At 32.8% G+C, this 12,260-nt stretch overlaps 1 protein-coding gene across 2 annotated transcripts in view; it reads left to right on the forward strand.

Moving 5' to 3' along the window:
• Nucleotides 1-12,260, forward strand: part of Jupiter (microtubule-associated protein Jupiter) — a 285,307-nt gene that overhangs the window by 267,615 nt on the left and 5,432 nt on the right. For both annotated transcript variants that reach the window (XM_085956316.1, XM_085956315.1), the window contains exon 2: nt 11,810-12,135. In XM_085956316.1, the coding sequence (XP_085812442.1) occupies nt 11,810-12,135 (326 nt within the window). The remainder of the gene's footprint in view (nt 1-11,809; nt 12,136-12,260) is intronic.

Genomic DNA, 12,260 nt, shown 5'->3' on the forward strand with positions numbered 1-12,260 from the left:
TGGGCAATTAATGGGCAATTAACCATTCCGTCGATATTATATTGTCATGCTATTTTTATGACTTGAATTTTAAACGATCGTTCGATTACACGCTGCACTGGAGTAACTATACAAGTCCAGCTAAAATGTATTGTTTGGTTTCGTGTTCAAAGGATTGTCTGTCAAAAATAATGTTTTGTTGGGCTGAACGGAAGCGGTGCGGCAGAGCCCATTATTCATTCCACTTTCTATGTTTGGCTAAATTGTTTACATTCACTGCAGGCTGATGAGAATTTTCATCCATTTTCAAAGGGACACTATTTAAATTTAGTCTGAACCCATACTTTCAGAATTTTATTTTGATATTCGTGACGTTTTTGTTTATTTCCTGGATTAGTAATTCATGCATATTTAAAATTAGAACTCTGTTGGTATAAACCAATTTGTTTAAAAAATGCACTGGATCAATAAACTGACTACAAACATATCAAAGTTTTATGTAAACGGTTGTCGTATTATTTTGTCGGATACTGTTTGTAAGTATAATTTATTGTATGACAGCGATTGTGTTTGATATAACGCATTTACATCAATAGGAAAGTTTCATTGTCAGCTCAAATTTGAATTTGTCCATCCTAAAAATCCAACATAAAAATGAAAGTAATGTTGTCGTTTTGTTATGAATTCTAAAAAAATGATTTATTTCTTAGCGAAACCTTTCTAATGGTTCATTCAAACGGCACGCTTAGAAATAATTCACGACCAAAGATCGTCTCGGGTCATAAATCGCGGGTCACGAATTCATCAAAAATAACCTTATTAACAGCAATCTATCATCGCAATCGGAAGAAGCTGTCACGGCGACCGACGAAACGCATACAGAGTGTTGTTGGCTTAATCATTAATATTTCTGTACCTATGGCTGTGGGCCACTTCCATATTATCATGATCTTGCATCTTGCAAACTAACTCGCGCCGTATAATATCGAAGTTCTTATTTTAGCGTTGTCTAATTCAAAACAGATGTGCCCTTTTTGATCTGTCAATACGATGATCAAGCTATTTTAGTTCTATTGAAGTCACCTATCATAATATTTATCTTTCGCATGCGTATTGTAAGTTTCTTTACTGACAGCGTAGTGGAAATAACTGTGTTATTTAATTTTAAATATAACTAATTTATAACAGTATTGTGTAAATCTTCTCTTTCTCGTTGGAGCGTTTTCGTTATACATACATATTTTTGAACGACATGCCAAACTGTCATTAAGCTTTGTAGAGTTCATAGTTAAATGTATGAGAAGCCACGATATACCTAATAATATTGTACACACGCTTTCGTCTGAAGTTTCCCGAATTTAAAATAAAATTAAAGGTTACTTCTCATTTAATCGGCGTTACATGGTGTTTATAATTAAGTATGACGTGTAATAATGCACGCCTTAAACACCCCATCTAGATCGTAATCTGTAGAGCTTTATTTGTCCTTGAAATCAGTATGAATTATGGATGTATGAGTTTCCAGACCGTAATACAATAATTTTGTTAATCATACTTACCATGCATATAAATTTCACTAGTTTGCATTACTATTATAGTGAACGCCAATCTAATTGAGATCCTTTTGTATCATATTTTTTATATATCATTTCCATAATTCCATGACATGGCATGATTAAGAACTCCTCATCAATGAATTTTATCTTGCACGCTTTGTAACACAGCTAGGGCTATATGCGGTGTGTGGCGGCCGCAGATTTCCTGTATCGATAGTGTGGCACAAACCTAAAACCATATTCCACGTACAATTCGTATGCCGTTTTAAAGCCTCGTATAAAATAGTTGATCACGCGTCCATCATACTGTATTATACTGTGAGATATAATATGACTAACGATGCATGGGAATAAATACATAGTAAACATATCTGCATGCACACTGTACTGTGTTTGAATCTAGGATTATCCAGAATGCTTTGTTTCGTCGTTTAATAATATGTTACTTTGTATTGATTCTAAGGATCTGTGTGTTGCCATTGTATATTATTGTATTATCAGTCAGATGCACCCATCTTAACATATTGAAACACAAACTATCAAAATGTGCACATTTATTTTATATGAATGCTAATTATATAATTTATATACATCATAAAATATATATTGGAGTATTTTGGTAACATGTGCGTTTTATTATTCAGTTAATTATTATGTAGAGTATATAAATTATAACAAATTTCTGTAATGTTATATTTTTGGCAATTTATCAACGTCCGTCTGTTTGATAAAAATTTACGGAATAAATCATTTTATTTTATTTTTTGCAGATAGCGCATTCGTTCTGACCTATGAAAAATGCTATTAATATATTTTTTGTACCCAACGGTTACGTGCACGAAGAAAGCATTTTGTTAAGCCATTTGCATTCTTTGCACTTTGATAAGTCATCGAGATAAAATCTCACGTAGCCTATCGCCGCAGACCCACGCCTACGTGTCATGGAGCTTTTCACACGTTCGCCACTCAATTCAGCACATGCCAATTGCCGATTTCGAATTGAACATTGCTCCTTTGCATTGCCAATCTAATGAATATAATATACATTGACCCCTGGACGAAAAGTGTGACCCTCAGTATAATATGACCCTAGAAATTTTATAATAATATGTGATGAACGTACCTAATTGTGATTGATTTATTTGAAACATATATAATATTATATACACACCATAATATATTGTGGATTGTTCTCTATTAGGAATGGATGAATATTAAGTATGCTATTGATTAATATTTCAAGAAAATTTTCTGTATACAACTCTAAAGTGTAACTTTCAATTTAGACACAACAAGCTATGTAAATCGGGAATAGATTCAATTATAAACAAAAATGTGCTTTTATGGAGAAAAGAAACCGGTAGGTCTCTAATTAAGTAGTCTCAAGTAATAACGATAAAGTAGCAATGTTAACCAAGTGGAAACTATTGAGATTACCTAATTCGAGGAAATGGTTGATGGAGCCAATGTTTAATTCTGACTATTATAGGCACTATCCAAAAAATATTAATTTTAAGTACATAGCACAACCAAATGGGTACCTATAATAAATTATAATTAAATAGAATACACTATCAACAGTAAACAGGAAACTTGATATAGGTATTTTAATAGGAAATACTTACCTCGAATGTTACAAATTCAATTTAATTTTGATATTGGTCTATATATTGGCTTAGCCGTAGAATTATGAATTCTGATTATAATTAAATGTTTATAGATTTTCAATTTTACCGTGACCAAGAGGTATTCATATGACCATCGTCATAACATAACATAACGTAATTGCAAACTGTAAATAGTCTTTATTGTTTTTACTATTCCATATAATTCCTATGGACGTGCTTCGTGGGCCGTTCAATTCAGACGTGATCTTTAACCATAGAAAGAAGTGCACAAGAATTAGAATTGTAATTACGTGCTTCTGTAGTGTTTAATTTTGAGTTATGCCAATTATGTAATAGTGGATTTCTAAAAGCTATTATAATAATGTATTATATAATTAGATTAGAGCAAATTTGATAATGTACTTATTTGGGATTCATTTTAGTGTTTCACATGGGGACCATGGTTTTCACTTGGACCACATTTTATTGGAACGTATTATATAAATGTGACGTTAAAAAAACGTGGCCATCTCCAGTCAATGACTTTTTTGAGATTTTTGGTTGGTATGATTGCTTGTGTTGTTTTAAATAATAATATTCAGTTAAGACATGGCTATCTCCTCAATTTCTGCTTCAAAAATTCAAATAAAAGATGTGATTTTTTTCAAACTTAGTCGTATCCATTGATTTTTTATATCAAACGTGGTCACATTCGTATTGGCCAATAACGACATAGCACTTTTTCAAAATGGCCAATCATGTCGTGGCATTTTATTAATACTACTATTTTAATTCTTCTTCTTCGATGGCGCTACAGCTCAAGTCGAGCCCTGGCCTCCTCCACCGCTGTCCTCCAGCCAGAACGGTCCTCCGCACGTCTTTTCCAGTTCCTGATTTTTAGTATCTGGTTGGCATCTTTTGTAACATTATCACCCCATCGTGTGCGTGGCTTTCCCACTGGCCTTTTCCCTCCTGGGTTTCCTTCGAGGATCTTCTTCGGTATCCGTGACTCAGGCATGCGCTGGACATGGCCTGCCCAGTTTAGCCTCTGGAGTTTTATGAAGTTGGAGAGTTTTGAATCTTGGTATAAGCGGTATAGTTCCGTGTTGTACCTAATTCTCCACTCCCCACCATCATTCATGGGTCCGTATATCCGCCTAAGGATCTTTCTCTCAAAGCAATCCACCATTTCAGCTGCTTTCACATTTAGCGTCCATGACTCGCACCCGTATGCAACGACTGTGCGTATGACGGTTTTGACTATTTTAATTATCTAGTTAAATTATACAATCGAGAAAAAGCGCCCCCTTTTGGGGTGCCGCTGGTTGAAAATTATTTTGTTACTTGATTCCATAATTATGAATAGTTTTTATTATAACTATTTTAATTATCTTGTTAAATTACACACTCAAGAAAAAGCGCCGCCTATTGGGGTACCGCTGGTTGAAAATAATTTTTTTGCTTCATTCCATAATTAATAAGAGTTTTTAATACTATTATTTTAATTATCTAGATGAATAATTATACAATCGAGAAAAAGCGCCGCCTTTTGGGGTGCCGCTTGTTGAAAATTATTTTGTTGCTTCATTCCATAATTAATAATAGTTTTTATATAACTATTTTAATTATTTTGTTAAATTACACACCCAAGAAAAAGCACACGTATTGGGGAACCGCTGGTTGAAAATTAATACTGTTTATATTTTTTTTATATTCTGTTAATATTATTTCGGCATTCGGGATTTCAGCATTCGGGATTTCGGCCGTTCGGGATTTCGGCCATTCGGGATTTTGACATTCGGGATTTCGTCCGGCACCCATTTTAACACAACCCTGTTTGTTAGAATACAAAACAAACCGATCGAATACAAAACAAAACTGTCCATCTCCAGTAGTATTTATTTCAAACCTGGTCAAATCCAGATGATACAAAACAAACATAGCCATCTCCAACATAAAATCGTAAATATCTTGTTTGTTAAGGATTCGCGATTATTGAGCATTGTTTAAATCGTATTTTTTAAATAAAATATAATCATTAATTAGGAAATTACTAACTCACGGGTTCAAATTAACCACAAAAACAAAAAAGTTGATTTACTCAGTTTCACTTGTGATGGAGATGGCCACGTTTGTTTTTTAGCGTCACATATAGTATTGCATATTATATAAATAGTATATAAACCAATCGTTTAGACCGATTTAATTTTCTTATAGTACAAATGATTATTTATTAAATAGTTGAATTTTTAGGATGTGTTTAAAGATACAGTAAAATCTACGTATGTAAGATAATTAATAATAGACAGTCATTTATCACGATTATAAAGTAACGCTTATTTCGTTCCAAATTATCTATGTTTTTATGACGTATTTAACCATTTATATTTTTCGTTGAAGAATTTGGTCCGTTTTTTATTCACGCTGTAACTGCAGTTGATGTGATGCATGAGAAATATGTTGACCACGACTGTTTTATGTAACTGTATAATATTACGGTGTTGGGTCATCCATTCATTCTTTCGCACGCGTGAGTTGATGCGTGCATGTCCATGCAATTAGAGCCTTTAGAATTAAAGAAATGATGTCGAAATTGTGTGCATCGAAACTAATAAAAACAACATAATGATACGTTTGCCTTGAAAGGTTTCATTACTAAGTTCGGCTTGCTCCAATTATCGTTTTCTATCTAAAATATAGATACAGCATTGTGCAACCACTATCATTCTAAACTGGTGTGTATTTTTTCACCACTTATGACTGTAGAACAGTTAACACTGTAATGTAGTATTATTGTCGAGTTGAAGGTATTTATTTCGTAATATTATTAAATAATATAGTTTTGGCATTAAATAACTACTTTGCTTATTCTTGGTTGTCTGTCTTTTCGTTTACGACTTGTCTTTTTTCGTTATATTGAAATAATACGTTGTCTTCCTTGTCTGTGAAAATATTATGTATTTCGAATGGAAGAGCGGGTTAAATCGGTTCTCGGTGATATCCCATAGTGGTATTGCCTTTTGGGGCATGAGGTACCTGCTGGAACGTACTATATACCCAATAAAATCGGTCCGTGCTGTTAATATTCAATTTTATATACTATACTTGCAATGTGTATTTGATATTATTTTGTCAACTTGTAATACTGAAAATTGCTTAGGTATGCACTTTTCTACCACTTTTATTTGTGTGACTGTATTCCTAATCCTAAGTTTGTGCTGTTTATAATAGGAAAATATTTGATCGGCTTTTCTATACTTATTTCATGTATGAATGAGTACTTTCATTCGTCATTCATTCAACATTTAGGTAGATAAACATAACTTTAGTCACTGAAAAATGTATATACAATGAAAACTATACAATATGCCTGAGATATTTAATACCTAGTGAATATGGAGATTTAAAAATATTATTTAGTACCTATATTGTTTCTTATAGAGTAGCATGATCGCATAGAAAGCCCCGAAAAGTGCCAGGCTGTCGTATCTGATAAATGGGCATTTTAGGCGCATAATTTTCTCTTACCGATAAACTTTTTGACATAATATATTATTTTATAACGTACAAATTGGGCATTCAAAGTTATATTTTGAACAAAAGTTTATTCCTTCTTACATGATTGGACTGTTAAATAGCTTTGTGACTGAGTGCTGTAAAACTATCATTATTTAAACTTTGGCAAAATTCTAGTTCTGCTTATCAAGCACGCGTCTCTCCCGGCATATCGCGGGGTCGTTGTATTTGAGAAAACCCCATCTAAATTCATTATGACATAATAGTCGTTGTATTTCGGTAAATTTTCAAGGCCGGTCGGCCAACTTGACAAATTTAGTGGGCAAGTTACGATACCGTATCGGGAAATGGGCAATAATGGCGTAGTAAGGCGTAGGCAGTCGTAGACGTTCAACGATACCGGCTTGCTTTTACACTGCCAACCTGTAAAACCTGATTTTTTTGTGTACACATTTTAGATTATTATGCCTATGTTAAAACTTTATTAATTAATTTATCTATTAGGTACTGATGTGCCTTTTAAAATGCCATGCCCGTTTCTGATGTACAAAACTAATTAATTTAAATTGCTTAATATATGAGAAATAATCAGTTTTTAAATTAATGCGCATTCATTTTAAAGATGTATTTTATTTACTCGTAACTTATTAAAAACCTTCTACAAAAAAGCAAGGGCAAGATTATTAAAAAAAACTTATTAATGCAAATCTGAGAGTAAAGTATTCTTACCTTTCTCCTCAAAATTAATAGATACGTTGAGTATATAATTATGCTGTTATTGATTTCTATCGTACGTTTTTCTGCTAACATCTTCATATTTCACTATTTTGTTTAATACTCTGGATTATTTATTATGTAGTGTGTATGACAATGTGTATACATATATTCTGTATCTACTTTTTAACACTACGTTTGGTTTAGACTCAGTAAATAATAATGATTCATTGTTGCTCTAAAATTACGTATGAAATATTTTGTAAAAATATTTATGGAGTTAGATTGTTTAGAATGCCTAATTCGGCTTCCCAAAAATGGGTCAGATTCAGGAAGAGTTATTCCGTGGTAAAGTTATGAAAAATATGACAAAAATCAACAAAACTATATTTCTGAAATGGCTCTTCTGTTAAATTGCAAATTGTCACTTGGCCCTTTGGCTTAGCAAACTTGAATGTTATCTTTTAGTCATGTAGTCATTGTCAATATAACCAGGTAGTTTAGAATTTCATTACCGTACGTACCACTTCTGTTACGTACCGATTACCGACCACTACCTAAGTGGTTCGCTTAAAATAAACAGTAGCAATTTTTTAGCATGCGGTGTCATTAAAGCTTTTTTGTGAACTTACGAATGGCCGCAGTTAATGCGAATTAATGTCGGTAAGCGGCTCATTATGTCTCATTAAAAAAGAAAACCTTTCCATAGCAACATTCTATTTTGTTACATTAATAATAATTCGTATGATTATTGCAATCTCAAAATTCTTTATTATGAAAGCGTTTCAAATTCGAATCTTCCGACGTTTGAAATTTACATTTTTTTGTATCAACGAGAGATATTTTCTTGTCTTTTATATTGATTATTCATAAGTTTGCGACCCAACTTTATAGGGACTACTAGTTTTAAAATCATCTGTATAGCCGTTATTGTAATTTCTGTAGTTTAGTCGCTAGGTATATTATTGTCAACGGATATTTACTTAATTAATCGTGATTGTATATTATTCGATATCATAAAATACAAGTTTTTTATTATTCTCTCTAACTCTCTAACTTTGTATAACTTAAGATAATTCTATAAATTTACGTATTTGGGAGGATTGGCGAGATTTATAACTAAACTCTCGGTTTTGGATTAGGAGATAAATTAATAGCGCCCTAACTAATTTGCTAACGCGAATATGATTACTGTTAATTTAAATAAAAATTAGATTAGTATCGCTTTTACCGTTGCATTATAACACTAATAAACATTAAGCATGTGTGTCAAATTGAAAATTCGCAAAATTTTATTACATTTTAATGAACGTTTTCTGAATTTATTTATATTATGATGGCCGGTTCGGCCGAGCGATGAATCTCGGAGATACGCAACGCTGCCTTTCGGTTTCTAAAGTAAAAAAGTATAATTTTGTTATTTGGATTTAACATTAATCTTCATACGTTTGTACGCCCAAGATATCAATAACAAAAAGAAAATACGTTTTTTATTATAACATTTTAAGTAACGTACATAAGCCTTTCGTATACAATGACACGTACGAATCTACCGTATTAAATTGTAAACGGATTTGATTAGATAATGTAAATTTGATATCAGTCATTACGAATTACCCGATTGAAATTTTGCACATTTATTTTTCATTATGTTTTTACTAAGACCTCGTATAATAACGTCATTTAGTAGCATTTTTATAAATAACGGTTTAGTTTTAGTACTTATGTACTTACTAAGTTTTACACCGAGATATTGTATTATTATATATTTGCCAATCATTTTATTCATTGATTTTAATTTTTTTTTTCATTTAAATTCAAACTTTATTTTTCAAGTTATTCTTTTTTCTTCAAATTACGACATTTTGACAAAAAAAACTTAAATACCTACATGCTTGATAATAATGGCGCTCTATTAGCAAGCGCTTTTACGTTGTTTTCTTTAAATCGATATCTTATTGTATAAGTATGATTACTGTCAAAAGTAGGTATATATAGATCATACGCATACATTCACTTTAATGCACAAGTTATAATAATTAGATATTCATCCGTATAGGTCATTAATATGCGAAGTATTGTCATCTGATCGTAATAGTGTTTACAGAGAAATAATATATTACTGATTCTTATTTTATATATAAATGGTATCATACATAATTATAGAAGAATATTGTATTAAAAATTTCCTGTGACTCATTTTTTTGCTAAAAAAATGCATGTTTTATCATTTTATGAAATGTTAAAACATTATTTGCATATTCGTATACATATTGCAAATTGAATACTACTTACTTGTAGATATGTAAAAACATTCTAAAGACATAATTTACTGTTTATTTATTTAGCCACAGCTTTCTCCGCATTTACTCATTGCTTTTCAAGTTTAATGGATGAAAACTAATTAAGTTTTCCATTTCGCTTCACGCATAAAGGTTTCGTTTGTAGTGGAGATGCAAATGCCACTTATGTATGCTAAGTAACACATTGATACGATATGCATTTTTAGTGGTGTTAATTACTTTTTAGTTGTATAATGTAAAATCTTATTGTATGTCGCATGGTAAGCAATCGAACTTGCAAGCTGTTTCAAATATATATTAATCTTAAATTAGGTATCTTCCTACCTACATCATTGTTTTGTTGTCGATTTTTAGCGGTAGGTATATGTTTCAAGACATGGTTCATGCTAATGTTATATCTTTAAACATATGTAGGTACCTACTACCATAATAGTTTTTGGTCATTACCCTGAAGTTGCAATGTTATAATTTATAATATATATAATTAAAGATGATGACATTGTCTATGTAGGTATTATTACATCGATACATTTCAAGTTTCATCTCGCAAGTACCCGTGGCGTGCTATACATAAATAGCCGCACAATATGATGTCGAGATTAGATATCGATTATTTTATCGGTCCATCTGTCTGGCTGTGTGTACAAAAAAGCTTCCAGACCTTTGCCGATTTTCTTTCGGCGGTGTTGCGTGACAAAGCTCCGATATCGCGGGAATCCCCACCGACTGTTGGACCGACATCATAGTGGCAATACCACCCGTGAGAAAACGGTCATTGGCGATAACCCATCTAATTAAGAAACTATTACATTTATTATTTTCTTTTCTTTTTCGCTTTCTCATCTATCCTCTTATGATTACTGCCCGTTCACTGTTTTTTGATAGAAAATAATATTAATAGTAATACTTACAATTAAAAACTAATAATAATCATTTAATATGTTTTATACAAATATTTTTCGGCCGCCGATGAGATATGGCTGGAAACCTAAAGTTGTTCGCTATTTTCCAAGACGGTGGCCACTATGACGGTATCATCTACGAGTGTTGACTCTTGTTGTGTTACTGTTCAGTAGCGTTATGCATAATATGAAAAGCCTACCCTTTAGGGGAATTATTTCCAGGTAATACTCCAATATGACTGAACTTGGACTATAATTATATGTTTTGATCACCAAGAATTGAGAAATTCGAACTCGTACGATTTTAAACACTCATCCATCGTCCACCTACCAATATTAAACAACGTAATATAATATAATTATTATTTTATGTTTAAACTGCATCTATAATACTGCCATGAATTGTGAGAATATCTAATGCTTAGGGTCTGTTAATAAAATCATTTTTGTAGTTTTACCCAATTTTCATACAAGACACCAGCTATAAAACGTTTACAAACATTTTCACAGTTCCATAATAATGTTTCAGCAATAGCAGTGTGGTACTTATCATAAAATATTTACGATTTACTGTGAACGACTTGTGTTGTAAACGAATTACAGTTTTCGTCGAATTTCGCTTTGATTTCACACTATTATCAAGCATAAAATCAAATCGGCGCAAACAGCACAATACTGCCAAGTCGAGAACTCATCGGTCGTCATACTTAGGTTCTTCTGAATTCTGCTATGAACTTATGCTTATCAATACTTATTCCCATTGTCTACCACACCGCCCCAGTTCTAATCGAATCGACGGAAAAATTTGGAGTAAATACTTGGAATAAATAAATAGTAATTCAAGGGTTTTTAATCAAATACTTACACAAATCGAATCGTTATGGTATGTATTTGATAATGATTGTAAGCATAATATTTCAAGATTTACAATACAATATAGGTACCAAACTCCCATTTATTGGAAATTCCTGAATATATTCCTGAAATATTGTTCGTGAATCTAAAATCCGTATAACGAGTTTGGCTATATATTGCTCCAGTCATGGTTCAGAGACACGAAGAAAACTAGTGAGAAATCCACCCAAATCCATGATATTAAAATTAGAATTAAGAATACTATTGCATAACAAAATTGCGGCTCATTCAATCAAGTTTTGCTATGTGAAATCTAGAAGTTGCTATTGCATCATTATTAAATCAACTTACTAAATATAAAATTTCGCTATTTCCAGAGTACCAAACGCGCCCCGCGGATGCATCGGTGAGATCTTCGGAGGGGAAGCGAACGCAAACGGCAAGTCCGCGAATGGCGGTCCAGACACCGCCGGCCGCCCCAAGGATACGCACTCCCGCCTGTTCGGCGTGCCCAACAGGGCCTCGGCCTCCGCCAGGGACGCACAGAGAGGCACCATCAACCTCTCAGAGGATCGCACCGACTCCCACACGCCCGCCACCGGAAACGGCAATGGCAACGGAAATGGAAACCACCACGGGCACTCTGCCAATGGACACGCTGAATCTCAGTCTAATGGACACACCGCTGCTGCTTTGGCTAAAGGTACATTTTAAAACATTATACACCCCTTAATAATCATATATAACTCCATATGAGACGGCATATTATGGTAAAGAATAAACTATACATATTTTACAATCCCAATGTGAGCGTTAGTACATTGGATT

Source organism: Rhyacophila brunnea, unplaced genomic scaffold (genome assembly GCF_057557595.1).
Source record: "Rhyacophila brunnea isolate RB1 unplaced genomic scaffold, BYU_Rbru_1.0 scaffold_6, whole genome shotgun sequence".
In the NCBI taxonomy this organism is placed as follows: Eukaryota; Metazoa; Arthropoda; class Insecta; order Trichoptera; family Rhyacophilidae; genus Rhyacophila; species Rhyacophila brunnea.